Below are 26134 nucleotides of genomic sequence, written 5' to 3' on the forward strand. Positions count from 1 at the left end.
GCTTACACCCAAAGGCATCCGCGCCCCCCGCCCCAGCACGGCCACCCCGGCCAGCGCCGGTGCCGCCCCCCTCCCTGCAGCCCTCCAGGGCCGATTCCCGTGGGATCTCCGGAAGGCTCAGCCGCCGGCGGGTGCCCTCGGTGCTGCGCTTGCGGGCCGGGGGGAGCGCGGGGGGCCGGGGCGGGGGGCGAGCAGCGCTTAGAAAGGGGGGTGATCCATGTCGTCCAGCCAGGAGGCCGGGCTGGTGGGAAAGTCTGGGTACCCGACGCTGCTCCCCGTGGAGATGTCGGAGGTGGGGCCCCCCCCGGCCATGGCCCGCAGCGTCTGACTCACCCCCTGCGCCCCGTGGGCCACCAGCCCCAGGCTGCCGTCCACGGCGTAGTCCAGCCCGTTGAGCAAGGGCGGGTGGGCCGGCAGGGACGAGATGGAGGACGGCGACTGCGGGAGGCCGTAGGGGCTGCCGTCCCGCAAGTCCTGGTACGTCTGTCCCGTGCCCTCCACCGAGAAGCCGCCGTTCAGCAACTGTCCGCCCGCCACGTCCCCCACGGAGCCGTAAACCCTGTTGTTGTGGCCGAGCTCGGAGAGGATCTGGTCTTCTGCCGGGGACAGGAGGGAGAGCGGGGCCGGGGGGTCAGCGCCGGGGGCAGCCCCGCCGCCCCCCGGCCCCGCTCGGGCGCCGCGCTCACCGCGGAAGCTGAGCTCGCTGTCGCTGACGCCGCAGTCCTCGGCCGAGCTCTCCTTCTCCAGCTTCCCTCCCCCGCGGCTCCGCTTCACGCTCTTGTAGAACTGCCCCCAGCGATGCCGCCCCGCGTCCTTCTTCAGCCGCTTCTCCTTGGCCCGCCGGTTCTGGAACCACACCTGGAGCGGGCAATGGGGACATCGGTGGCACCGGGGCGCCCCCGCCACCCTGGCAGTCCTGCATGGCAGCACCCCTGTAATCCAGCGCCTCTGCAGCCCAGCACCCGTGAAACCCAGCGCTCCAGCATCCCGGCACCCCTTACACCCCAGCACTCCTACATCCATCCCAGCACCCTGGCACACCAGCACCCTGGTATGGCAGCACCAGCATCCCTAAACCCTGCAAACCTGCATGCCAACACTCCTAGCCCCAGCTCCCGCACCCCCATGCAATCCCGCAGCCGTGCAGCCCAGCTTCCAGGCGCTCCCATCACCCCAATACCCCCGTGACCTCCGCATCCCCTAAAACCCAGCCTCACAGAGGGTCGCCTTCTCTTGGGGCAGGGTGGAGAGGGGCACCCGCGGCCTCACCTGCACGACCCTCATGTCAAGCCCCGTCTCGGAGGAGAGCTGCTCCCGCACGTGGCGGGCGGGCTTGGGGGAGTTTTTGTAGGCGTTCTTCAGCGTTTCCAGCTGCTTGGCCGTGATCGTGGTCCGGGGCCGCTTCGCGCCCGCCTCGGAGTCATCTGCAGGCGAAGGAGGCGGTAGCAGCCGCTGGGGAACATCTCCCCAAAAGCGGCTGCCCCGGAGCCCGCAGCGGCACCTTCCCGCAGGCAGCCCAGCGGGCACGGCCGCCCCCGTGCCTGCCGTGCCCCCCGCAGCCTTTCCGGGGTGCCTACCGTGTCCCCCGCAGCCTTTCCGGGGTGCCTACCGTTCTGCTTGGCAGTCTCGTAGTCCTCCTTGCAGACCAGCCGCCCGTCCTCCATCAGGTAGAACTCGTCGCCCGTGGCCAGCTGCCGGCTGCAGATGATGCAGGCGAAGCAGTGCAGGTGGTACACGAAGTCCTGCGCTTTGCGGACCACCTGGGTCGGGGGGATGCCCTGCTGGCACGCCGTGCATTTGGTCCCGAAACGCCTGCGAGGAGAAGCGGGCGACCCTGAGCCCCCCGGCGAGGTGGGGTTCGCCGGGATGGGGGGCAGGAGACAGGGCAGAGTTTAAACCAGCAATCAACCTTATTATGCATGACACTTCACACGGCGGGGGTTTATCTTCCTCAGAGTGAGAGACCGGCCTAATGGAGCCGAGGAAGGTTTGATTTTAATGATTCTTTTAACTAATGCTTATAGGCTGCCTGATTTTTCCCCTGCAAGGACAGTACATATTTCATCCACATTAATACCAAATAAATTAATTACGCAGCCCCGCTGGCATGATGAATCCCAGATTAATGCAGAATGATGGGGCTCTTACACCATAACGATGGGCTGACAGGGGCGTGGGGTGGGCTGGTGTGGGGCACGAGCAAAGCTGCCAGCACGGCTGCAGGAGTGTGCAAGGGACACGGGAGAAGTGTGGCAGCAGCATGCAAGGTGAGGGTGGAAATGGGAAAGGAATTTCGGAAGGAGCACGGTGCAAGGAGTGTGGGAGCAGCGTGAAAGAAATGTGCAAGGATGGCACAAGAAGGCGGCAGGAGAGTGGAAGATTCATGCAGTAAATGCGAAAGGAATATGCAAGAATGGTGCAAAAAGTGTGCAAGGGGAGAAATCACTGAATAATGGATTAAAGGTGCTATGAGGAGGAAGCCAAAAGTAGGTGGATGTTCCACCAGTGTTTTTGGCAAGAGATGTTATGGGACTGAGCTGGGGCAGATCCCCACCTCCCACTGGCACCACAGGGCTCTGCGAGGTCTCCCCCACTCCTCAGAGCCATCCCGGTGCCGCAGCCCAGGTGACAAAGCTGTCAGAATAAATCTGCCCCTGTCTGCTTTGAAGGAGGCAGCACAGGAACACCCCATCCCTTTGGCCCCAGCCCCGAGGCTGCGGGGACAGGCAGTGACATTTGAGTGCCAGGGTGAGCAGCCACTGCAGGCACCTCTGGCTGTCCCCTGAGGCCTGAACATCCCCCGGTCGTGCAAAGTCACCCTCAAGCCCCATGGCTGCTCATCCCCTCCGGAAATCCAGGGCACAGCCACCGAGGCTGGGGCTCTGGGACTGTCCCTGAGCCACGCAGCTGTCACCCAGGGATGGGTGGCAGATACTGGGCATGAGTGGTACCAGCACGATTTTGGGGTGTTGGAAGCAGAAGGTGAGAAGGAAAAACCTGGTTTATCTCATTTTCTGGACTTGTATCCTAAAGAGAGAGTCCCTGGACATCTGCTGGGGAGACCTCAGCTTTCCTGAAGTCAGATGGGAGGGAAGGTGGGAGAGGAAGGGAGAAAGTGGGAGAGGGGTGAAGAGGAGATGGACAAGAGAAAGGGAGGGAGGGAGGAATGATAGAATGGAGGATAAAGGGAGGGATGCAGGGAGGGTGGGAATGGAGGGGAGGAGGGTGGGAATGGAGGGAAAGAGGAAGGCGGGCAGGAGAGAGGGATAGGATAAACAGAGGACGCTTTTCTGCTCTCAAGGCTGAGCTGGTGCCCACTCTGCAGCCCCCATCCACTGCCCATTCACCCCCTCTCACAGATCTCTGTAAAAGCCATTTTAACAACTGTCCCGACACCCCGGGGTGCTTCCACATCATCACAGGGCCCAGGACAGAGCCTAGGACCAAGAGCTGCAATTCGGGGGAAGGAAAAAAAAAAAGACAAAAAAATAAAAAATCGATCTGATCCTTTCCAAAGCAGCTCCTGCATTGCCAAGTGCCTCTGAAGTTGTTGGGCTGAAATCCTCACGTCCCCTGCAGGTTCCCTAGCCCGGATCAATGAGCGGTTAAGGAAAGGTGAGGTGCGAGCGCCGAGCTGCTATTGATTGGCACCAAATAATCCAGGCAGGACCTCATCTGAGAAAGTCGCTGATCTTTCAACTCCAATTAACATTGATTACCCGCACCTTTTGGGCGACTATTTAAATGACTCGGAGATTAATAGGCTGGAAAATATCAGAAGTGAAGTGTTATTACCCAGGCTGGAGTGGCCGCTTTGACCGTCTCCGGGAAGGAGAAATCCGAGCTGCATCTTTGGTCCTGATGCCTGATGAGGATCTAGGAGAGCCTGGGGATGGGAAGGCAGGGAAGTCCTGTCTAGGGACTAGTGGTAGTGGCTTTAGGATTGTGATGAGGGGTAGTGGGGACAGCCCGTGTGGCTGGTCCGGAGTGGGAGATGATGGCACGAGGAGGTGGCTTTAGTCCCCAAGGGGCAGCAGCTGCTGCATCCCAGCAGTGAAAGGCATCCCTCGGCCAGGATCCACCCCCTCTGCTTCACGGCGATCCAGTCCCAGCAAAAAAACCTTCTCTATCCCTTGGGAAAACTCCCACATTTCACCGGCAGTCAGGGACCAAAGCATCCTAAAGGCAAAGTCCATTTTTAATGGGGAACGGGTTGTCCTGTCTCGTGGGAGCAGGGAAATGCCAAGGCTGGGGCATCGCACAGCTCAGAGGCAGCTGCCAAGGCAATCAAATGAGGTTTTCACATTAATGGGAGAAAAAAAAAAAAAAAAAAAAAAAAAAATTTAAAAAATAAAATAAAAAGAAAGAAAGAGGTAAAAGGTGAAGGGAGAGAAACAGCATGAGCAAATCCCGAGGAGGCGAGGGAAGCACCCGGGAGGAAGAGGCAGCGCTGCCGGTGCCTTGTGCGGGTTTCTCCCGCCCTCTAGCTCCGAGCGGAGCCGGGACCGCCGCAGGATGTCACCCCGGGGACCTCAACACCAGCACCGGGGAGGGACAGGAGCACCGGGGACATCTGGGGCTTTCCCATGGTTAAATCCCAACAAGCAGCATCCACAAAGCACCGACATCCCCTTTATTATTTCCACAACAACAACAACAACAACAAGCCGTAGGAGGATTCTGGAGAAATTATGCTTCGAATTCGGCTGTGTGCTTGCTCCGCGGGCAGGGAGGCGCTGCTTTTTGGGGGTTACTCACTTGAAGAAATCCTCCTTGCAGTAGACGCTGCCGGCCCGGGAGAAGCAGCGGTCGGCCAGCTGCATCTGGCAGTCGGCGCACTTGAGGCAGGAGCTGTGCCAGTGCCGGTCCAGGACCTTGAGGATGAACTTGTCCAGGATGTGCTGGTTGCAGCCGGCGCACTGGGGGATCTCTGCTCCAGGGGGGAGAGGATGGAAAGAAGAACGGAATCAGCCACCGCAACCCCCTCGTGGCTCCCAAAACCCTGCCCGGCCACGCGCTGCGGTTTTTGGAGATGCCACCCCTCAGCTCCGGGAACATCTCCCTCTGCAAACCTCGAGCCAGGGCTGCGCTGGGACAAACGCAAACGCGGCGCTTTCCCTTCCCGCACCCCGTTTTTCAGGCCGTGTTTTCCTCTCTGTCACGCGTTTTCCCTGCCTGCCTCTCCTTCCCTCCGGAATGGCACAGCCACCAAGCAGGGACACCGTTTGTTGATCCCCATTGACTCACACATATATGGAAGTAGATGAATTTGGGGGAAAAAAAAAAAAAAAAAGAAAAAGGAAAAAGGCTTTAAAAGAAAAAATATTAAAACAAACAAAATACCAAGGGGGAAAAAATGAAAATTTTAAAAGGGAAGAAAAAATTTTTAAAGGAAAAAATATATTTAAAAATACAAAAAAAAGATAAAAATAGGAATAAAAAGGAAAATTATGAAAAAGGAAAAACTTTTTTTAAAAAGGAAAAAGGTATAGAATGAAATAGGTTTTTAAAAAGGAAAAAAAAATTAAAATACATTAAAAGCGAGGAAGATAGAAAAGGGAAAATATTTCTTAAAGGAAAACATATTTAAGAAGGAAAAAAATTCACAAGAAGGAAATTTTTTTTTTAAAGGAAAAGGAAGGAAAGATTCGAAAACAAAACAGGAAAAATGAGAAAATAAAACAGGAAAAAAAAGGAAAAGCAAAAGGAGGAGAAACAAAAAAAAAAAAAAAACGTGAGAGAAGAGAGGAAAGGAATGGTACAAGGAAGGAAAAGAAAAAAAGGAAAAGGGGGTACAGGAAGAGAAAGGGTAAAAAAGAAGAAATAAATTAATAAAAAGAGGGGGAAGAAGAGAAGGGCGAGGGGAAGAGGAACGAACGGGTAAAGGAGGAAAGAGAGAGGAGGGGGAAGGAGGAAACGAGCAGAGGAAAATCTCATATTGTTACAGCCTCACACAACATTATTTCAAGATGCTTCGGGGTCCTGCCACGTACCTCACGCGAAGGCAGCTGATTCCCCCCTGCCCGGGGCGCCCCTCGGAGCGCGGCTGCTGCTGCCGTCCAAGCCTCTGCCTCATTAACCGCACAATTAATTAAAAATGAATAGCTCTACGGCTTCTAGAGGTCCCTCTATCCCTTCTTGTTTTGGGAACACCTGGACGCTCCGCTGCCTTCCCTCCAGCCCCGCGTTTTCCGCGCTGGGTTTGTTCAAAGCGTTCGAGGGCAGCGCGACCGCCGCTGGCACCGGGAAATCCTTCTCGGCCGCTTCATAAACGCGTGTGCATCTTCAGGAAGCACGTTCTGTGTCTAAATGATTGTTTATGTAAACACCTGTGTGTTTACATGCACTCTCACAAGCCAACAAAGAGCTTTCCCCTTCCTAAAAGCAGCGACGCAGCTCCATTTCAACAAGAAAACAAGCGCAGCCGAGGATACGATATCTCCCTTCAAATTTCCAAAGAAAACTATTTTTTTTTTAAGAGGAGACAGATTTTCCTTCCGATTTCGCTGTAGATGCAAGGCACCAACTGCACGCACAGGTGCCTGCGTGTGCTACGATGCCTGTGTGCACACACGGGGATGATAATAATAATAATAATAATAATAAAATAATATCAACAATAACAAAAGGGAGAGCTGCCAGGGGAACCAGGAGATGTCCCTCTGGTTTGCAGGGAGAAAATATCTTAAATTCAAGCCCTGCACCCTGCTTTGTGCTTTGCCACAGAGGCGGCTTCCTCCCTGCCTCGCATTTATTGCGCTCGTTTTACCTGAATTATTTTATAGAACAGGAATAAAGTTAATGGGAACAATCGGTACGTCAGGAACGAGGCGCTGCCAGGCTGCGTGTGCCCACCAGCACTCCCTGTTTGTGCGCACAGGGTGGTTTGGGTGGTCCTCGGGGGGACACAGCCGCGGGGTCACCCCTCTTTGCCCGGGGACCACCCCGGCCGTGCAGCCTCCGTGCCAGCCTCTCTGCGGGGCAGGGGGGAAGTTTGGGGGTCCCCCCTGCTCCGGGGTGATGTGCCCGGGAGGGGATGGCCCATGAGCACCCCAGGCGGGATTTGGCCGTGGGCAGATCCGCAATCCCCCCGCCTCCCCGCGGACCCTCCCACGCACGGGGACCGAGCGACGGGCCCCCGCCGCTACCGTGATTTATTAGCGGCGGGTCCGTCTTCCCATTCCCCCCTCCCCGCCTCTCTCCCCGACGGGAAAAATTAAAGAAATATCGATCGAAACGAAACAAACTGGCCGGTGGCCTCAGGAATCGCTCAGAGCGCAAAAACCCCTCGGAAAGGAGCGGGGGGAGATGCGGGGGCAGCGCCGGGGGGATGCGCTCCCCGCCGGGCCCCGCGGGGCACGAACACCCCCGGCCCCGGGGCTGCGCTCGGCTCCTGCTCGGGGAGGGGACGGAGCCCCCGGTGCTGCGGGATCGGGGCCCGGGAGTGCGGGGGGAAAGCGGAGCACCGAGGCGGGATCGGGCCCGGGAGTGCGGGGGGAAAGCGGAGCACCGAGGCGGGATCGGGCCCGGGAGTGCGGGGGGAAAGCGGAGCACCGAGGCGGGCCGGGCCGCCGGACCGGAGCCTGCACCGAGCCCGAGCAAAGCACCGCTCCGGGGATTCCTCCCGAAGTCTTGCTGCGGGGAGGAAACCTCATTCCTTCGCATGCAAAAACCTTCCGATTCATTTCTCTGCTGCGGGCAAACGACTTTCTCGGCGGCGATTAATCACTGCCCCAGCTCCAGCCCCTTGGCCAGCGCCTGCCGGCAGCCGGGCACTGTTCCCGCAGGCTTTGGCACAAGTTTTGACTCCGGTGAGATTTGCAAAACAATATTCATAAATAATATTCGGAATTTTATTTTTAACAATCCCGTCTGCAAGGCTAAGCAAGGCCTTTCGGGTGGGGGGGAGGGAGGATGGTGGAGGGAGACTTCTCACCTCCCCAAAATCCTGCAGAAAAAGATGCTGTAGGACACAGCCGCTGCTAAAATAATGAGGCTGGTGGCTAAAGGGAGAGGAAAAAATGCGATTTAATAGCGATTAAAAATTAAAATGCCACGGATTTTCCTCTCACACACGATGAAATATCGAGGTGCTGCTGGGGGCTGGGGGGAGACCCTGGATCCTTCTTGGGAAGGGGTTCCCTGCCCAGGGACAGTTTCCTTTGGCTCGAAGGGGGCTGAGTTTTGTGTCACTGAGGCAGGATCAGGCCCCAGATCTATCACGACATGAAAGCAGGTGATTGGGAGCTGGCAGCGGCCTCAGGGCTCAGGCTGGGGCAGCGGGGAAACCACAGAAGGATGATTTTCAGCAGCCCAGCCTCATCTATTTTCTTTCTGCCATTTTATTTGTGCATAAATAAGTATAATAGTGATAATAATAATAATTATTAATAATAATAGCATTAATAGAAAAACAAATAGCAATAATAATAATAATAATAATAATAATAATAATAATAATAATAATTTAATCTCGTTGATTATTTCCTGCTAATTCTTGATATCCATCAGTCAGTACACGCATGACAATGTCAGGGGCAAGGGAATTTGGTAGCCCGAGGAGGGCCAGATCAGGGAACTATGCTGGGGCAATGCTGCTCCACGGTGGTTTGGGCATCTCATTTTTTTTCCTAAATCGAGGGATTCCGAGGCCATAGGAGTGACCCAGCGACCCGGAATCGGCGGCGTGACTCGGGATACGGTACTGGGACAAACCCCACGTGTCCCGGTCCCTGTCCCTGCACCGGCTCTGTGCTCCTGACCGCGATTTTATTTCCCCCCTTGTTGCGGTGAAATTGGTTAAACGGGGTCCTCCTGTTCAACCCTCCCGCAGCTCGGCAAAGGGATCGAACCGAGGGATAACGGCGACAGATCCCCCAAAGAGCCGCGGGAAGAGGCACCACCGAAAAACCCAGGGAAAACGAATCCCAGCCGCCCGGGGGGCCGGGGCCCCGTGCGGGGCACGGAACGGCGCGGGGGCTCCGCGGGGCGGCGGCCGGAGGCGGGGGAAACCTGTCCCGGAGCGGACACCCCGTGCCCCCCGTGTCCCCCCGTGCGGCCGGACCCCGGCCGGGCTGTCCCGCACCTCGGGCCCGTCGCGCCCCTCCTCTCAACTTTCTCGGCGCCGCTGTGGGGGGGTCGAGCATCGCCCTCTTGGCCCCGGTGGGGTCCCCCCCATTCCGGGAGCGCGGCGACGCCCCGGTCTCGGGAACGGTTTGCAAACGGAAGAAATGATAATAATAACAAAAATATCAACGAGAATAACAACAGCAGCAACACCCGCGCAGGTGGCCGCCGCGGAGGCCCCCCCGCAGGGCGCACCGGGGCACGGCCGTGCCCCACCATCCAAAGGGGGCATCCGTAGTGCCCACGGGATGCCCCCGCGCGGGGCTCGGCCCTGTGAGGGGCTGGCAGCCCCTGTGGCTCACTCACAGCTCGGGGCCAGCATCCCCCCTCGGGGTGCACCATCCCCAGCGGGCTCCATCCACCCGTGCCCGCACCCCCACGCCGTGCCTGTGCGCACCCCCACGGACACGCTACCTGTAGCTGCAGGGCCACAGACGCGCACACAGACACGCAGGTGATTTTTGGACAGACGCGGCATCGCTCCGGGGGCAGCGCGGCGCCCGGCCGGGCTCTCCATCCCGGTACCGCTCACGCACGGCCCTGAGCCCCTTCCCACCGCCGCCGCTCGCCGCCTGTCGCGATAAACGATATAAGCGCGGAGTCGTGCGCTGCGGGTCGGCGATGCGCGGGGCGGGCGGGGGCCGGGGCCGCACACACACACACACACACACACACACACACACACACACACACACACTCACACACACACACTCTCACACTCGAATTCACGCTCACACACGCACAGCCGGAGCCGCGCCGTCCTCCCCGTCGGGGCCAGGCCCGCATCGCTCCGCTACCCGCCCGCCCCGGGGCACCTCTCTCCCTTCCGCACCCGCCGCATTTTCGCGTCCGTGACCGGCGCTACACGCCGGGGAAAATAAACACAAAGTGCAGAACCGGGAGCGAACGGGAGCGGAGGCACCTGCCCACCCGCAGGGCGCTGCCCCGCCGGCCCGGGGCCGCCTTTGCGGCAGGGAGCGAAGGAGGGAGAAGAGAAAAGCGTCCTTACGTTGCACCGGCACACCGAGGATCTCGGGAAGCCCCTTGACAGCCCCTTCGGCAGCGAGCGCAGAGCTTTGCATCATTTTATTGGCCCGGGGGGCGGCGGAGGGGAGAGAAGAGGGGCGGGAGAGCCGCGGGCCGGGCCGGCGGAGGCCGGCGGCGGGAGGTGCCGTGTCCCGGTGCCGTGTCCCGGTGCCGAGTCCCGGTGCCGTGTCCCGGTGCCGGTGCCCGCCGGTGCCGCCCGCCTCCCATTCATTCCCCTGCGGGGAGCGCGCCTGACGTCACCGCCCGCAGGGGGGCGGGGGCGGGCCGGGCCCCCCGCAGCCAATCAGCGCCCGCTCCGCGCCGCCGGGGGCGGGGCCTGGGCCGAGGGGGCGGGGCCTGCGCGGAAGGGGCGGGGCCGGGCCGGCGGTGGCGCTGGGGACAGGGGGACAGGGGGACAGGGGGACAGGGAGGGACAGGGGGACAGGGGGACAGGGGGACAGGGGGACAGGGAGGGACGGCCCCAAGGCCGCTCCGCTCCCGGGACTCAGGGCCCTTCTCCCGCTCCGTGGAAGGCGCTGGCCTCAGGCACAGCCCCTGCCCTGTCCCTCCTGCCGCCGGGAATGGAGCCTTAGCCAAGGGCCGCTTCCCCGGCTCCGCAGGACAGCGGCACATCCCGCACCAACACGAGCTGTCGCCCAGCTGCTGTCACCCCGCCGTGACACGCTCTGCTTCCACAGGGCGTGTAACACATCCCTGGGCCCATCCCATGGTGCCTCCCCGGGGACACACCGAGTCGGCAGCGCTGCGGCGTGCCCAGCCCGACAGCCCCGGGCCGCGGTGGCACAAGGTGGCAATGCTGAAGTCACAGCGCAAAGGTGGCTACGGCCTCCATGAGCATCCCCGTGGGGCTCTGCTGAGGGAAAGCCCTGAGACAACGCAGCCCCCGCCACTGATGTGGCTGTACCTGGCGGCCACGGGCCGAGCAAGGAAACTCACCGAAATGGAGCTGAAGTTAGGGGGGGTGCCCCCAGCATCAACCTTCCCGATGGTCACCGTGTCACCAGCTCGGGGACAGCGGTACCAAACAGCCCCGACGTGCTGGGCCATCCCGCTCTGCTTAGAGAGCAGGGGGAGGCTCCCGAGGTGGCACACGGCAGCTTCTGGCAGGTGAGGGAAGATGCTCACCCAGCCAAGAGCATGGCCACCCTCAGCTCAGGTGCTCCCATGCCAAGCCTTCGTTTCTACACTGCTAGGAAGAGGATTTTCCCACCTGAAAAATCCTGAAACCCTGCTCCGTCAGAAAATGTGCAGATGGGACAAGCCAGCATCTGGAAAAAAAATGTTTAAAAATAAAAGCAATAAACCCTAAAAAATGTATTAAGACTGATGGTTCCTTAGGAAAAAAATTAAGTTTTTCTATGAGATGCTGGGGTTTGACCCCCTCAAAGCTCCATTTTTACCAGCAAACCCCCGTCCTCCTCACATGGCAGCTCTGTGCAGAGACCGGTGTGCGCTCATACCGGAGTGAGCTCCACCCTGCAGCTCACCGAACGCCATAATCTGCTTCCCATCACAGGGAGGTGAATCCCAACCCCTCCCATCCCATCCCGTCCCATCCCCTAAATCACGCTGCAGCTCTTAAGTGCATTAAGCACGGCCAGACCCCCGTCGCCCCCGGCCACCTGCGCTCCGCAGCCCCTTGGGGAGGGGGCCCCCGTGCCCCCCCAGTCGCCAGCCAGCCACAGCGGGGCCCCAGCGCACAGAAAGGCAGGTCCCTAAGGCAGATTTACGGGAGAAGTTTAGCCGGACGAGCGGACAGAGGGACAGACGGACCCTGCCCCATCGCTGCCCTGTCCTGCTGCTTTGCATTTCCAACCTATTTCCCTAATTATTCCAGCGCTGCTGGGAGTCACCGCGCTCTCCCAGCTCTCTGGCACGCTCTGATTTATCTCTCAGCCGGGATAACAGCTCCCTCCACCCCCTTCTCCTCGGAGAATTCAATTTTCATTCATTTTTCTGCTTTGCCAGATTGATCCAGCCCCCTCTGCCCTGCACTGGATCACTCATGGAAGTGGTGAGCGGGCAAAAGGAGCCACCCAGCACCGAGCCTTCACCTTGGGGAAGCCGGGGGAGAGGCAGGGATTCGGGGGGCTGCCACCACCAAAAAAACCACCCCACCAGCATCTTCCTGTGCTCGCTCACACATCTTCCCAGCAGCGCCTTCATCCCTTCCTCTCCTTGGTAGCACGGCTTTGTTCCCCTCCATCCTTCCTGCTGTCCATCTGTTCCTTATGTTGGTGGAGATCTCTTGGTCTCTTTAGGGATTTTTTAGATCACTTTGGGCTTCCTGGTCTCTTTTGAGTTTGTTTTTCCCATGTCACAGGAAGGAGAGGGCGGTTCAGATGGGCATGAGGTTCTTGCCCAGTAAATCCTCTCTGTGCCACTCAAAACGCTGCTGGGTGCTGGTGGTGCCCAGAGAGAGTGGGTTATATGTGGTGGGTGTGAAATGTTCCCCCTCCAGGCTTTCTCCTCCACCCAGAGCTAAATCAGAGCTATGGCTCATGGTGACCATCCTGCAGAAGGGTGAATGTCGATTTTCATCAGGTTGCATTTCTGGGGCACTTTTGGGGGGCTCTGGCCCCACACAGATGCCCTGCTCCTTCCTTGGCATTGCCTGGAGCCCTCCGGCCCTGCAGCCAGAGGAAGACACGAGCAGCGTGAGGAGATGATGCAAAACCCACAGACGAGCAGGGATGCTGCTCCCACACCTTCCCTGCTGGGATTCATCGTTAATAAAATGCAGGTAAATCCCAGAGCCTGTGACAAAACACAGAGCCAGCCTCCCCGTGTGTGCCCCAGCCCTGGGCACATTAGAATTAGGGTTGGTTTGGACACTGTGGCACCGAGGGGGACATCAGTGCATTGTCCCCTGGTGCAACAAGGGGGTTTCTAGGCAGAACTGGGGAGATGTAAAGCAATATAAGGAAATATAAGGAAAACTGGAAACTATAAGGTCCTGACTCATGCCTGGGGGCTGCGAGTGCAGTTCTGTCCCAGTCAGCAAACCCCAAACAGATTTGGAGGTGCCAGGGAGCTGAGGCTTTGTGCCACTCATGCAGAGAGTTTGCCCGGTGCCAGCCCAGCTCCGAGTCCCCTCATGTGACAAAACCTGCTCCTCCAGACCAAAGTGGGGACATCCTTGCAAGTCCAAAGCTGCCACAGCTTCATGCCCTTTTGGCATGAGGCCACCTCCCCCCTGGGCAGCATCGGCCGTAGTACCCCGAGCCCCCCCAGATAAATAATCTGAATTATCCCAATAATTACCCCCTCCCGTTTCCATCCCTACTGCAGGACCGGCCTGGAGCGAGGACAAGCACATCGAGAGAGAGCCGGGTACTCACCAGCAGCCAGGGAAAGCCTCTCCCCTCGCAGGCAGGGGCGTTGCTAATTGTAATTGAAAATTAATCGGCGCTCAGCGGACCCCCGGTGATTTTATGGCTGCGGCGCGTGTGGAGACGGGATGCCGGTGGAGAAAGGCTCTTCCCTGTGCCGAGCAGGGAAAGGGAAGTCGGGCAGGGCTGGAAGGAGCGAGCACTGAAGGGGTGGGAAGGTGGCTGGGTGTGCGGGGGGCTGGCCACCGGCCTGGAGGAAAATTAAATTGCACTTGAGGGTAAATTGTATTAGGGAATAGCGGCCGCCCCGCGGCAGCCTGCGGCCATTTGGGTAATTAGCCCCAGGGACCCCCAGGCTCGTGGCAGTGCCGGGAAGGGGTGACCCCATCAGGGTCCATCAGGGAGGGCAGCTCGGGGGCTTGGGCTGGGTCCCCAGGACAGCCTGTGCCACCTGCGAGTGTGGCCACAGCAGCTTGCTGCTCCCGCTCTGCAGGGCTCAGGGGGGACCTGTCCCCAAATCATCCCGAGATGGGGACAGAGCGTGGGGGACACTCCGAGCCCTGCAGCAGCCCCGCTGTGCCCTGCACTGGGGCTCCCCAGGTGTTGCAGGGGGACACCCCGGTGCCACAGGTCGGGAGAGCCGGGGCCGGGCGGATTGCGACTCCACCAAACAGGATTACGGAAAGTCTATTTACGAGACTCTCTGTTTCCTGCGCGCACAGCGGCTTTAGGCTGCGGGCCCGGCGGAGATGCTAATCTGGGCATCCCGCTAACCCCCTTCCGGCAGCGCCCACCTCCCCAGCCCTAATCCCCTCTCCCTCCACCTGCTGCACCCCCTGCCCACCCCACCGGCATATTTTGGGGCTGAGGTGACCACGGGCAGCCCCACATCGCGATCCCTCGGTCCCACACAGGGGAGCAGCTGGCGAGGGGGGGGTTATTGATGTTGGGGGTGAACCCCCCAGGGAAATCAAGGAGAAGAAGGCAGCAGGGCTGCAGCGATGAGACCTTCCCCATCCATCACCCGGCGGTGGGCAGGGCCGGCACCCGGCTCGGGGGAGCCAGCCCCGCTCCGTGCTGGGACGGGGCCCTGAGCACCCGCTCCAGGGAGTGCGGCAGAGGTTGAGGACAGGGGTGCCAGCCCCACAACGCCTGGAAGCGTGACCACGCGCGAACATTAAAGGAAAGGTAGAGGGAGACAACTGATTTCACGGGCAGGTGAGGGAGGAAGGGCTGGGGGAGCCAGAGTTCCCCGAGCCAGGGCAGCGGTGGAGCTCATCCCCATCCCGCCAGCCCTCACCTCCCACCTGGGCAAAGTGAAGATATCAAGAAAAAGGCTCCAAATCGGATTGACACCCCCCCTCCCCCTTAATAAAGTTTATTATCGGCCGGGCTCTAATCCTTTTAAATCCCCCACGCGGGGGGATGGGCCAGGATTAGGGGAGGGCAGCGTAATCCCAATGAATTTGTTACAGGGAGATTTAGACAGCGCTGGGAGAGCAGATGGCCCCGGCCCTGGCTCTCAAAAACAACCATTTTCCTTAATGATTCCTAACAAGGATAAAAGGGCAGAGAGAATCGGGGACAGGCGCAGGGGGCCCACACCCAAGGAAGTCCTGGTCCCCAGGGATGCTGCCGTGTGTCTCCTTGCTCCAGACCACGGGCATGGTCAGTACTGAACTGCAGCTACACAGCTCATTCCAACTTTTTTTTCCAGCAGCTTTGTGGCCCCCACATACTTCCTCTGCCTCCCCCTGCTTGAGGAGAAACCAGGAGCCACCCCAGCCCTGGGGATGCACCAGCTGTACAGGGGGCAGCCGCCCAAAGGTGCATTATCCCCAAGCGAAAGGCAGGAGAAAACATACAATAGTATTTAAAAACATTGAACAGATTTTTAAACCAAGTGCTCTTCCTGGGGTGAGGTGGAGGCAGGAGCAGGGACATCAGGAATGGGGCGTGGTAGTCCAGCGTGCCCACGTGGCAGGGACCAGCCGACACAGCAGGGCAGGCATTGGCAAAAATAATTTATTCCACTAAGACAAGCAGAGAACAAACAACAGCGTGGGGAGGGGGCAGGGAAAGATGGGGAGGCCCTGGGCCACATCTCAAAGAAGGGGGACACAAAATGCATCTGAACCCATGACTGCTGCCCCACCCAGCAGCATCCCCTTTTTGGGGGGCTAAACCTGCACCCACCTGGCCCCACTAGTGGTTGGACCCCAATGGGCTGCTCTCCAGCACAGCACTGGGCTTCCCAGTTTGAAACCAGCCCAGTGCCAGGGAGCTTCTGAGAGCAGATGGGTGCCAAAACACAAACCACTTTTTGTGTCCCAGCTCCCACACGCCTAAAAACATGGCACTGTGAATTGAAAGGGGGATGCCCTGACACCTCCCTTCCAGCCCCTACCCCCGGTGAGGCAACTGCCTGGAGCAGGACGTGCCAGACCCCTGCCCGCCGTGGGACAAAACGCTGTCCCAGGGGTGTCCTGCCTCAGCAGCTCACCCACCCTAGGAAGACCCCCGGGCCCCTCAACCCCTCTCAGGCCATGGGGAAGCCAGGGCGGCCTTTCCGGGCGCGGGTGCGGAGGCGGAAGAAGGTGTACATGCCCAGGAGGCACATGGAGGAGAGGAAGTAGAGGGCCACGCAGAGGCTGATGTCCAGGCGGGAGAAGCCCAATCCGAGCACCCGCAGCCAGGGGCTGCTCCGCAGGCCGTCCCCAGCCTCCTCCTCGTGGCGGAGCAGGACGCCGGGGGCGCGCCGGCGCTCCCTGCCCACCATGGCACCGCGGGGCAGGGCCATGGTGTCCCGCTTGCTGATGCGGCGGCGCCGGCCCGCGGCCGCTCGCAGCGCCTGGCTCTTGAAGTGCTGCTCGCTGAAGGAATCCAGGTCCATGATGTCCTCGCCCCCCTCCCGCAGCTTGGGGTTCAGCCGCACGATGCTGGGGCGCCACGGCTCGGCGGAGCCCGGGTGCCCCGGGACTCTCGCCTCTCCCTCTGTCTCCCTTTCCTCCGCTTCTCCTCTCCCCCTCTCCTCTCGCGAGCCCTCCGTGTCCAGCCTGGCGCCGGTCCCCTCCCTGGCCACGGGGATGGGGTCGGGCTCGGCATAGTCCATGTAGATGTTGGCCGGGGAGAAGTGTGCCTTGAGGAACGTGACCACGGCCGGCTCCTCCCAGGCATGGACCCCCCGCTCCTCCTTGTGGCACTGGGGACACAAGTCCGGCGGAGGCCACTGCAGCTTGGGGAACTTGGGGTCCTCCGTGTCACCTCCTGCAGGGACCGGAGCCGGCAAGGGGGTTAGAGGAGACGTGTGACGCACCCTCCCCCTGTATCAACACCACGGAGAGTCCAGCAGCTGGGGATGGGGACACCTGGAGGAGCCTCCTCCGGAGGAGGACAAACAGCAGCTTTGGGAAGCTCCCTGAAAGGAGCGTGTAAGATCCAACTCTATCTCCGGGGCAGTCTGATGCTGCATGACCAGCTGCTGTCCCCTGGGACAGGGACAGTAACAACGGGATGTCCCCACTGCTACACCCATTTACCAGACCCATCCAGGAGGAGGGATGTTCTTCCACCTTACCTCCCCTGGTGGCAGCCCCCCTTACCCGCCAGGCGAGCGTTGACCTCGTTGTGGTGGGACCAGAGCCAGAGGACGGCCTCCTCCCTGCTGGCCACCTTGTCCATGGACTTGGCCGCCATGGCCTCGAAGTGCTCGGCGCACTCCTGGCAGCCGAAGAAGTGCCGGACGTAGCAGCGCATGGTGCTCAGCACCTCCAGGGGTAACTCTGGGGGAGGCAGAGCACAGGGGTGAGTCTGGACCTCCCTGTGCCACCACCACAGTCCCACGGCTGAGGTAGCAACCCCACACCCCAACTCTGTCTCTTGTCCCCATGGGAACTGCCCCTGGATGAGATGAAGGAGGGGGGAAACAAGCCTTTGTCCACACGCAGCATCCCTACCCATGCCAGAGCTCAGCTGGACATTCCCTCCCTGAGCCCCTGAGCCCCCAGTACCTTTGTCAGGGCCATTCTGGGCAGCCTGGACAGTCAGCAGGTGGAAGATGGTCCAGAGCCCACAGGGGTAGCCACGGAAGTGGCGTTCACTGCCCTGGCAGCCCACCCAGGTCACGTTGGTGGGGAGCACTGAGGGCTGGGAGGCCTGGCGGACAGATGGACACGGTGTGACAGGGCTGACAGGCAGTGCCAGCTGGGGGACAAGGGGCAGGGGTAAGGAGAGCAGGGGCTGGGAGTCCCCATGGGCATCTTACATCTCTGTTATTCTTCATGGCCTCCTTCAAAACTGTGCGGGGCAGCTCGGGCTCTGTCCAGTTCTTCAGCCAGGCATCCAGGGTCTGCAGGTAGGTCTGCACGCAGGGGCGCCCTGGGAAGTACTGCAGAGTGGGGAGAGGGGTGAGAAAACACAGATTTCATCCTGGGAGCAACAGGGCAGCCCACAGGCACCCCTGGCTCACCAGCAGAGGCACGGGGCAGCACCTGCATCCTCTCTGCTGGAGAGCAGCATGGTCCTGGCAAGGTTTTGGTGCCTATCTCTGAGGGGCTGGGAGCTGCAGCTTGTCCCCCCACACCGGGTGGCAAGTCCCCTGTGTGCATGTTCAGGCTCCAAACCCCAGCCCCAACTGAGGGAGGCAAAAAGCCACTCTGTCCGTAAGTCTGGCAAAGCCGATTAGCAGCTGCACTTTAAAACCACTCCTGGGAGAGAAGCAGCCTGGCACCAACAGACAGACAGAGGGACCGACCTGCAAGGAGGAGGGGACACCAGCACACAGGAGAAGTGAGGGAGAAGCAAAAAGGAAGAGGAATTTGCTGAGTCTGAGCTGTTCTTCCTCCCAGGCCCATGAGGAATCACACAAAAAGACCCAAATTTGCAGGGGAATTATCTGTGACCTGACAGTTGTGCTGCAAACACAGTGTCCTCCCAACTCCTTGGACAGAAGCTTCCTGCCTCCAGGAACCACTTTTTCCCCCATTAGGACTTTTCCCCCTCTCTTTTCCTTTAATACCTCTTGGGAACGCAAGAGTTAAGGCTGGGACCTGCTGGCTGAGCTCCCCCAGGCTGAGCCCTGGGCTGGCAATCCTGGGGATGCTGCTCCGTCCTGTGGATGAGCAGGGCAATGGCAGTGCTGGCTCAGCATCCCGGGGAAGCACCAGCACCCACCACCCACTGCCACAGCTCATCGAGGGGAAGGTTTGCAGGAAGAATAAAAATGGATAAAATAAAACCATTGATGCTCCCCGCCCCCCAGCACACTTACACCCCTGGGCAGGGAGCTGGTGCCACAGGGATTTATTTCCCCATCTCTGTAGTTCATATTAAAGGGAGAAAGAGTGAGGGCAAGCAGAGGCAGGCAGAGGAACCACATATAGGTCTGAGGACTTCAGGCACATGTCTGGAGTTCTTTCCTGGGGGAGAGCAGATGGGGATGGGAGCAGGGGGTGTCTTGCACATCAGTGAGGGCCAAGCAAAGTCCAAACTGAGTGTGTGACCCTGGGTGACAAAAGAGGGAGCAAAGGAGGAAGGCACAGCCCCAGTCTGCCAAGTAGCCTGGGCTGTGACAGGGATTGGGCTGGAGACAGGATTCCTGCAGGCCCAGTAGAGGAACCAGCCAAATGCAGCAGGACTCCATCACAGCAGGAAATTAAACTGCTCTGCTTGCGCTGGCTCAAAGCTCTCAGTCACTTCAGCTGTGCCAGGCCCAACATAGAAGTAAAAAGGAGACCTTAAATTACACTTGTCTGGAGCCTGACTCAGTGTGGGAGTTCCTTTCCTGGACTATTATCAAAGGAGCCTGCAGAGATTGGCTCCTTGAACTGAGCATCCATAACAGAGCGACAAACCTCTGTGACCATCTCTGACACCCCAGCAGGCGACAGCCTCTCTTCTGAAAAGACCTCAACACCTTCTGCAAATGATGATCCCACTGCCATCAAAGCTGGCAACACACATCTCGTTTGAAACACTCCAGCACCCCCTCTTAACTCCCACTGGGACTCTGGGCTGAGTTAGGAGATCCAGAAGGACAAGGACTGCCATGGGATACACTGAGCACCAGGACACAGGGCCCACACCAGACTGCCACGCTTCACTAGCCGAGTGCTGGGGCACGGTGGCCCGCACTGTTTGCATTACACGAACAGGCGAATGGAGGCACAGGCAGTTCCTCTCCTGACACCCAGAGCTCCTCACCTTCACCAGCGTGGCCACGTAGCACTTGAGGGCGGCCAGCTGTGCTCCCGACAGCGAGGAGGCACGGGCAGCCTCCACCCGCAGCGAGTAGTGCAGCGCGGACTCCAGGTCGGCCATGTACAGCTTGGAGCTGGGGAGGGCAGCGCAACACGAGGCTCCATCAGCCCGCTAATCCTCACCCCAGGGCTTTCCCCAGGCCCCAGCCCCCCGCCCGGCCCTGTGCCCAGCAGGGGTGGGGTCTGACCGGTCGGCTCGCAGAGGGTGTGACACGCGGTCCGTGTCGTTGAGGGTGCTGGCCGTGGCGTTCAGCTTGTAGGAGCCGCGGGCGATGCCCGTCAGCGTGCGCAGGTAGTAGGTGTAGAAGGAGCGCGCCTCTATGTGCCTGCCAGGAAAGAGAAGCCCTAAATCCCTTGTCCCTCCCAAGCCTGACAGCCAAGGAGATGAAGGCTTAGCTAAGTGGGTAGCTCAGGTCTGGGGAGGGAACATGGGGTGCTCCACACTCTCCACCTGCCTCAGCAGTGGGTAGGTAGCCTTACATGCATCCTAGAGCACAGCTGAGCCCCAGGAAGCCGTATCATGCCACCTCCAGGCAGATGTGGGAAGAGAATGGCTCAGTCACCATGATCTTCCCTTCTTCCAGCTCCAGCCAGGGTTGGCAGTGCAGTTCAGAGCCCACCAACAACCTCCCACCTAGCCTCCTCTACTCAGCCAATCTCATTCCTAATGCACCTTCCCACAGGTACAAAGGAGCACAGGGAGACGGGGCACAAGGCTGGCACCCCAGGAGCATCCCCAGAGCCACCCCAGCAACATCCCCAGAGCCACCCCGCCGTGCCCCACACTCACACAGGCAGGCGGGAGAAGGAGCCATTGCGGAAGAGCAAGTATCCAGAGGGGAAGGAGGTGACACCAAACTTCTGCACGAGTTCCTCCTCGCTGCTCAGCACCCTCCTCACTGCAATGTTCTCGTACTGCAGCATGTCCAGGGCCACCTGCAAGCCCCAGGGTCAGATGTGGGGGGCACAGCCCCACCAGGGAGGCAGCAGAGCTGTTTAGTGCCCTGTGTAACATCTGGCACTGGCTAAGCTGGGTGCAAGCTGGGCAGGGAGGCTTCCTAGTGAGAGCTGCCCTGCCACGGGCACCCAGGAGTTATCAGGCAGCAGGGAAAAAGAAATGGGGGATAAATGCAGTATACCCACCTCTCTGCCCACAAAGGAGTTGCTCTTCTCAAAGATGAGTGCCAAGTACTGGTCCTTGTTCCTCTGGAAGAAGGTGTGAACCTCCTCAGCGCTGCAAGAGACAGGAGGATGCCAGCAGGTGCCTGGGCATCAGCTGGATGCTCTGCCCTCCCCCTCACAAGGAGCTCCAGCCTTGCCCGCTGGGATTTGGCAGGGAATGCTGGTGCAGGATCAGCCCCAATGAACAGGCAACTCCTCCTGCTGAAGTTTCCAGCCTAGTTTTCTGCTCTGGTTCACAGGCTTTGAGAAAAACCCACTGGGCTTGGCCAAGGAGGTAGAAAACAAAGCACAGGCAAGGCAGGGCAGGAGGGAGCTGCACACTTGTCCAGGGATAAAAAACAGAAATGAACTTGAACCGGGGCTGGCTTTTTTTTTGTCTAAGACACAGAGGCATCAGAGTACCTGAGGCATGTACCTGGCTCGACCATTGCTCTGGGAAATCCAAAGGTTCCTTCTCAGGACAATGCAGCAACTGTCTGCATCCAGCAAGGACTACTCAGATACCAACAAAATCTCTTTTCAGGACAGGAAAAAGCTTCTAACACAGCCTCACTCAGCATGGTATGACACTGCCATAACCCAGAGAATTTGGGGCCCAGGAATTGCTTGCTCTAAGTAAGGCTGATGAGCAGGTTCGTTAGGAGATGTGACAACACAGTCCATCTCCTCTGGGCCATGGAAACAGTTCTACACTGCCCAGGTAATCTCCCTGGGATGTGGGTGATGCAGTAGCTGCTCCTTGCTCATTTTGGGCTCAGGATTTCCCCAAAAGCTGCTTCCCATGGGATAGAGGCTATCCCAGCCCCCTGCTGCCCCTACCTTGCTGGCTCCAGCGGAGGACAGGCGGGCGGCCAGGCATCCTGGCTCTGCTCAAGGTTGGTGATGATGGCGTGACGCAGGTCCTCGACAGTGGCACTGGGATCTGCAGGGGGACAGGACCCCAAGGGGTCAGTCCTGGGGAAGCCAACCCCAGCGGGGCTGAGCCAAGGGAAGCTGCTTGGAGCTGCCCCCCAGAGCTCCCTGATATTGCAGTGTATGGGAGGTGGGGGCAGCAGGGCCATTCACACCCAGGGTAGAAAACCCCATGGCTCTGAATACTCACTGGTAATCCTTATCCCATCCTCTGGCTTATTGCTAAAAGCTCTGAAGAACTGAAAGGGGAAAAACACAAGGGGAAATTGGAGTGAGTGTTTGGAGTGGGACAGGAGGCAGTGCAACCCAGCAGGCTGAGGCTCCCTGCAGACCAGCTCTGCCTCAGTTTCCCCACAATACTGCAGCATGCTAATTGACATCAGCCAGCACAGAGGAAGCTCCCAGCCATGTCCCCATCTTTTGGGGCATCCCCAGGGGGGAGGGATGCAGGTATGGGCTGGGAGCCGTGTCCAGCCAAGGGTGACACTGGCAAGTGTCTCCAGGGGTCCCAGGGAGGCAGCTAGAACCTTCCCAGTCCTGCAAACCAGTGTTCCTGCTCCAGAGCTCTGAGAAGGTAGGAAAAAGGGGGTTTTCCCACTCCTGGCTTCCCACAGTGGCTCCAGTACCTAGGGCAGAGCCAGAGCAGCAACACTAGGTTGCATCAGCCAGGTGTTTGCTTTGCAGGCTGGGCTGGGAGCTGGGACTGTTTGCAAAAGGTGCTCAGCAGGGACACATGATGTGAAGCAAGTGACGTCTTGGCATGGCCACATCAGCACTCGTCCCTACCCCAGGAGACATTTCCATCAGTGTTCCAGGGCAGTGGGCACTCGGTGAGACCCCAGCGCAGGGCTGGGGCCAAGCCAACCTGCCAGAAAAACCCCCAATCTGACCCTACCTGGAGCTGAGCCTGTAAGCTGGGAGTGAGGGTATGTCTGGTAAAACCTTCATCCCTGCCCATTTCATCTCAAGGCAATCCTGGTTTTAACTGCTGGTTGTGGCACCTGGAGTCCTTTGGCTTCACTGCTTGTGTTGGAGCAAGGCTCCGTTTGCAGCGGGAAGCTCTGCAGAGCAGTGTTGACACAGCTAAAGGGCTGGGCACAGGCCCAGGAGGAGGAATGGCTCCTTGCCAGCCACCACAGGAGGCTCCCAGGAGTTGCAACCTCCCGCAGCATCCCTGTGCCCTCCTCCAAAACCTGTACCTGAAACCTCTCTCTGCCCTCAAGCACCCTTTCTTAAATGTTTCCAACTCAGAAGCCAGAGTCTCCCTCATCTTAACAGAGATCCAGCCCCTATGTTTCACCACAAAACACCATTTTGGCCTTCCCCCCTCCTTGTTGCTCCATCACTCGGCAGTTGCACTGGCTGCAGCCAAGACACAACTTTGTTCTGGGGAAGGGTGAAACAGCTTCAGCCTGCAAAACCCCAGGGGGAGTATTTTGGTGCAATACCCCTGTGTCAATCAGATTGAGCAAGAGAGAAGAGGCCAGAAGGGAAAGCACAGTGAAGCCCAGCCAGAAGCTGGCACACACAGTCTCACCTTCATGGTGGGGAAGCCGGTTATCCCGAAATCGGAGCACACTTGCTGGTTGTCCTCATCGGCACAGTCGATGGCGGCCAGGATCACTGCAGGCCTCCACTCTGTGGGGACAGAGGACGAGGTCAGCACAGCTCAGCACACCACAGCCCCAAAAACCACCCTCCTCCCCATGAGTGCTTGCAGAAACAGGAGAGATCCACTGGCAGATCCCAAAACCACTGCTTGCCTCTCGCAGCACAGTGACTGATGGTTTCCAAGCCTGAACACCAGGGCTGTGCTCTGTACTGGTGTGTGGTGCCCTACTTTCCGGGCAGCAGGAACACAGGGAAAGCCGTGTGAGGCGGGAGCTGGCTTTGCACAGGCAGCTCTACCCAACACTGCCTGCCCGGCTGGTTCTGCCTGTCCAGCCTCTGCCCCAGCTCCTGGGAAGAGGACACCAGGAGAAGGGGAGGGATGGCTAGCCACAGCTCGGGGAGAGCAAGGAGCACAGGCTCCACCTTGTCTCACCCCAGACCAAGGGCATAGCTGATAACCAAGAGGGAACACCCAAAACCAGCAGCCAGGGCACTACAGCAGAGCCTGCCCAGGTGCTGAGCATCCGCTCCTCATTTGTGACTCCCCAGTGAAGACCAGCATGCCCTTGGGGTAAAAGAATTGAACAAAAAGGGGCATGGAGATATTTTAAGCAGCAGCCTCTGAAAACCAGCAGGAAAATGGGAGAATAAAGCTCTGAAATGTTTTTTTTTTTTTTTTTTAACGTGAAGGACACAAGCTGGAGAACGCCCTGCCTTATCCTTCGAGTGGGACAGGGAGTGACATGGTGCTGGCACGCAGATAGAGCCCATGTTAGCCTAGGCAGGAGCATGCTGGAGGCAGGGACACAGTGTCCCGTGTCTCAGGTGACGGGACAGGTGAGCTGTTTCCCACTGCCGTGGCACTCGTGGCACAGGAGGACTGGTGATGAGCCCTGCTGCAGGGAGCCAGGCATGCTCCCACACTCATCTGCACGTGGTGTCTGCAGGTCACCCTAGCATCCTCCCCGTCCAGCCCACTCCTAGGAAAATCCCCCCGTGGGAATGGCGGCGAGGATGCTGAGCAGCACGGGGGTGGCTTCCCCGTCCTGCCTCCACGGGCACACCGTCCGCACTCCGGCCTCTGGAGCGGAGAGCCTGGGGGAGCCCTCTTTTGGAGAGGGGCCAGGAGAGCCGGCATTGCCCCGCGGGGCCCGGGCACGCACCCCATTCCTCACATCCTGCCCGTCGGGCAGCTCTGACGGCATCCCCAGGGAGGGACGGCATCCCCTCGGAGGGACGGGATGCCCGCCCGGCCGGGCCCTGACTCATGCGGCAGCCACCGCGCTGCATCAATTAGTGCAATAACAGGGAGAAGCCGCGAGCACCCCGGGATGCCGGGGGAGGCAGGACGAGTCCCGGCAGGACGAGGGGCCGGGCAGCGGGGTGTGCGGGTCCCCGGGCGGGGCTGGCACCGGCCAGGCCGGGCACCAAGGTCAAAGTCGGGAACAAAGCAGCTGGGATCAGTGCCCAGCGACCTGCCGCCCCTGTCCCTGCAGGCACCGGGAGGAGCGAGGCTGAGGAAAGTCAGGGGGCAGCGGGATCCCCCATACCTGGGGCAGGCTCAGCCCGAGCTTCTCCCTGCCAAAGGGGGTTCCCAGCCAGGCCTGGGTATGGAGGGGAGGGAAACCCGGACACCGGCAGGGAGCTGGGCCTTCCCAGCCGGCTGGCGTGCCAGGGAGGCTGGAGCTGGGCCGCAGGGGGACCGCGGGGAGCTGGCAGAGGGGAGGGCAGAGCGGACTGAGGGGCGGCGTGGGAAGGACACAGGATATAGGGATGCTCACGGGAACGAGGATGCAGAGCCAGGGATGCAGGGAGGATTTAAGAGCGGAGAGGAGAGGAGGAGGAGGACGACGGGGCAAAGACGCAGGAGGGCTTGCAGGATGCTGGCGGTCTTGGGGGAAGCGGGACCACCCTGCGCAGGGGCACGGGGGAGGAGGATTTAGGGGTGCTGAGATAAGCAGACAGAGGTGAACAGAGGTGCAGGGGGAATTTGAGAGTGCAGGGGCAGAGGGAGACACGGGGTGCGGACGGAAGAAAACAGACACAGGGGTAAGGGGTGCGGGATAACAAGGTCAAGGGCACAGGGAGGGATCGGGGAGCCGATGGTTGTGGGGGCAGCGCGGCCGGGGACTCACCGCGGATGTCGTGGGCCAGGGCCCGCCATGTGGGCGCGAAGTGGATGCAGTGCCCGCACCAGGAGGCGAAGAACTCGACGGCCCAGGCGCTGCTGGAGCCCAGCAGCCGCCCCTCCGCCCCCGGCCCCAGCAGCTCCAGGGGGTCAGAGGCCGAGTAGAGGCGGCCGGGCCGCGCCGCGGGCACCCGGAGCAGCAGCAAAAGCAGCAGGAGCGGCGGGAGAGCCGCCGGCCCCCCGCGGCCCCCGGCCCGCGCCCGCCGCCGCCACATCGCCCGCCAGGCCGGGCGGCGCCGCCCGGAGCCGCCTTTAGCGCCCGGAGCCGCCCGTGGCGCCGCCCCCGGGGCGGGGCCGGGGCGGGGCCGGGGCGGGGATCCCTCAGCGGCCGCGGCCCCTCGCCGGCCCAGGCCTGCCGCCTCACCGGCCCCCGCACCTCCTCCTCCGCCCCCCTTTTCTGCCTTCCCTTCCTCGAGGGGACAAATGGCATAAAATGAGGCGATTCTGGTCAAGTGAGGACCGCCCAGGGAGGTGGCGGA

At 59.9% G+C, this 26134-nt stretch overlaps 2 protein-coding genes across 2 annotated transcripts; both read right to left on the minus strand.

Annotated features, from left to right (window-relative positions):
* Positions 1-198: 198 nt before the first annotated feature.
* Positions 199-10226, minus strand: LHX4 (LIM homeobox 4). The gene is made up of 6 exons (XM_077785237.1): positions 10136-10226; positions 4759-4930; positions 1610-1812; positions 1270-1424; positions 687-858; positions 199-596 (listed from the first exon to the last, which is right to left on the minus strand). Exons 1-6 carry the CDS (start codon positions 10209-10211, stop codon positions 199-201), a joined length of 1176 nt encoding a protein of 391 aa, XP_077641363.1. The 5' UTR covers positions 10212-10226.
* A 5286-nt stretch (positions 10227-15512) lies between these two features.
* QSOX1 (quiescin sulfhydryl oxidase 1) lies at positions 15513-25880 on the minus strand. Its single transcript, XM_021545788.3, has 12 exons — positions 25603-25880; positions 23394-23494; positions 22047-22095; positions 21764-21866; positions 20906-20996; positions 20553-20698; positions 19951-20088; positions 19707-19836; positions 17770-17892; positions 17516-17660; positions 17108-17287; positions 15513-16772 (listed from the first exon to the last, which is right to left on the minus strand). Exons 1-12 carry the CDS (start codon positions 25868-25870, stop codon positions 16045-16047), a joined length of 2202 nt encoding a protein of 733 aa, XP_021401463.3. The 5' UTR covers positions 25871-25880; the 3' UTR covers positions 15513-16044.
* Positions 25881-26134: the final 254 nt, after the last annotated feature.

The sequence above is a fragment of the Lonchura striata genome, chromosome 9 (assembly GCF_046129695.1).
Source record: "Lonchura striata isolate bLonStr1 chromosome 9, bLonStr1.mat, whole genome shotgun sequence".
NCBI lineage: Eukaryota > Metazoa > Chordata > Aves > Passeriformes > Estrildidae > Lonchura > Lonchura striata.

What these genes read in the sequence shown, in the direction of transcription:
- QSOX1 (XM_021545788.3), bottom strand. Translation starts at nt 25,870, where the DNA reads ATGTGGCGGCGGCGGGCGCGGGCCGGGGGCCGCGGGGGGCCGGCGGCT. An exon ending in ACTCCTTTGTGGGCAGAGAG is followed by an intron (nt 20,699 to 20,905) that starts GTGGGTATACTG and finishes TGGGGCTTGCAG; the next exon opens with GTGGCCCTGGACATGCTGCA. An exon ending in CCATGAAGAATAACAGAGAT is followed by an intron (nt 17,661 to 17,769) that starts GTAAGATGCCCA and finishes TCTGTCCGCCAG; the next exon opens with GCCTCCCAGCCCTCAGTGCT.
- LHX4 (XM_077785237.1), bottom strand. Translation starts at nt 10,211, where the DNA reads ATGATGCAAAGCTCTGCGCTCGCTGCCGAAGGGGCTGTCAAGGGGCTT. An exon ending in CGAGACTGCCAAGCAGAACG is followed by an intron (nt 1,425 to 1,609) that starts GTAGGCACCCCG and finishes CTTCGCCTGCAG; the next exon opens with ATGACTCCGAGGCGGGCGCG. An exon ending in CAGCGAGCTCAGCTTCCGCG is followed by an intron (nt 597 to 686) that starts GTGAGCGCGGCG and finishes TGTCCCCGGCAG; the next exon opens with AAGACCAGATCCTCTCCGAG.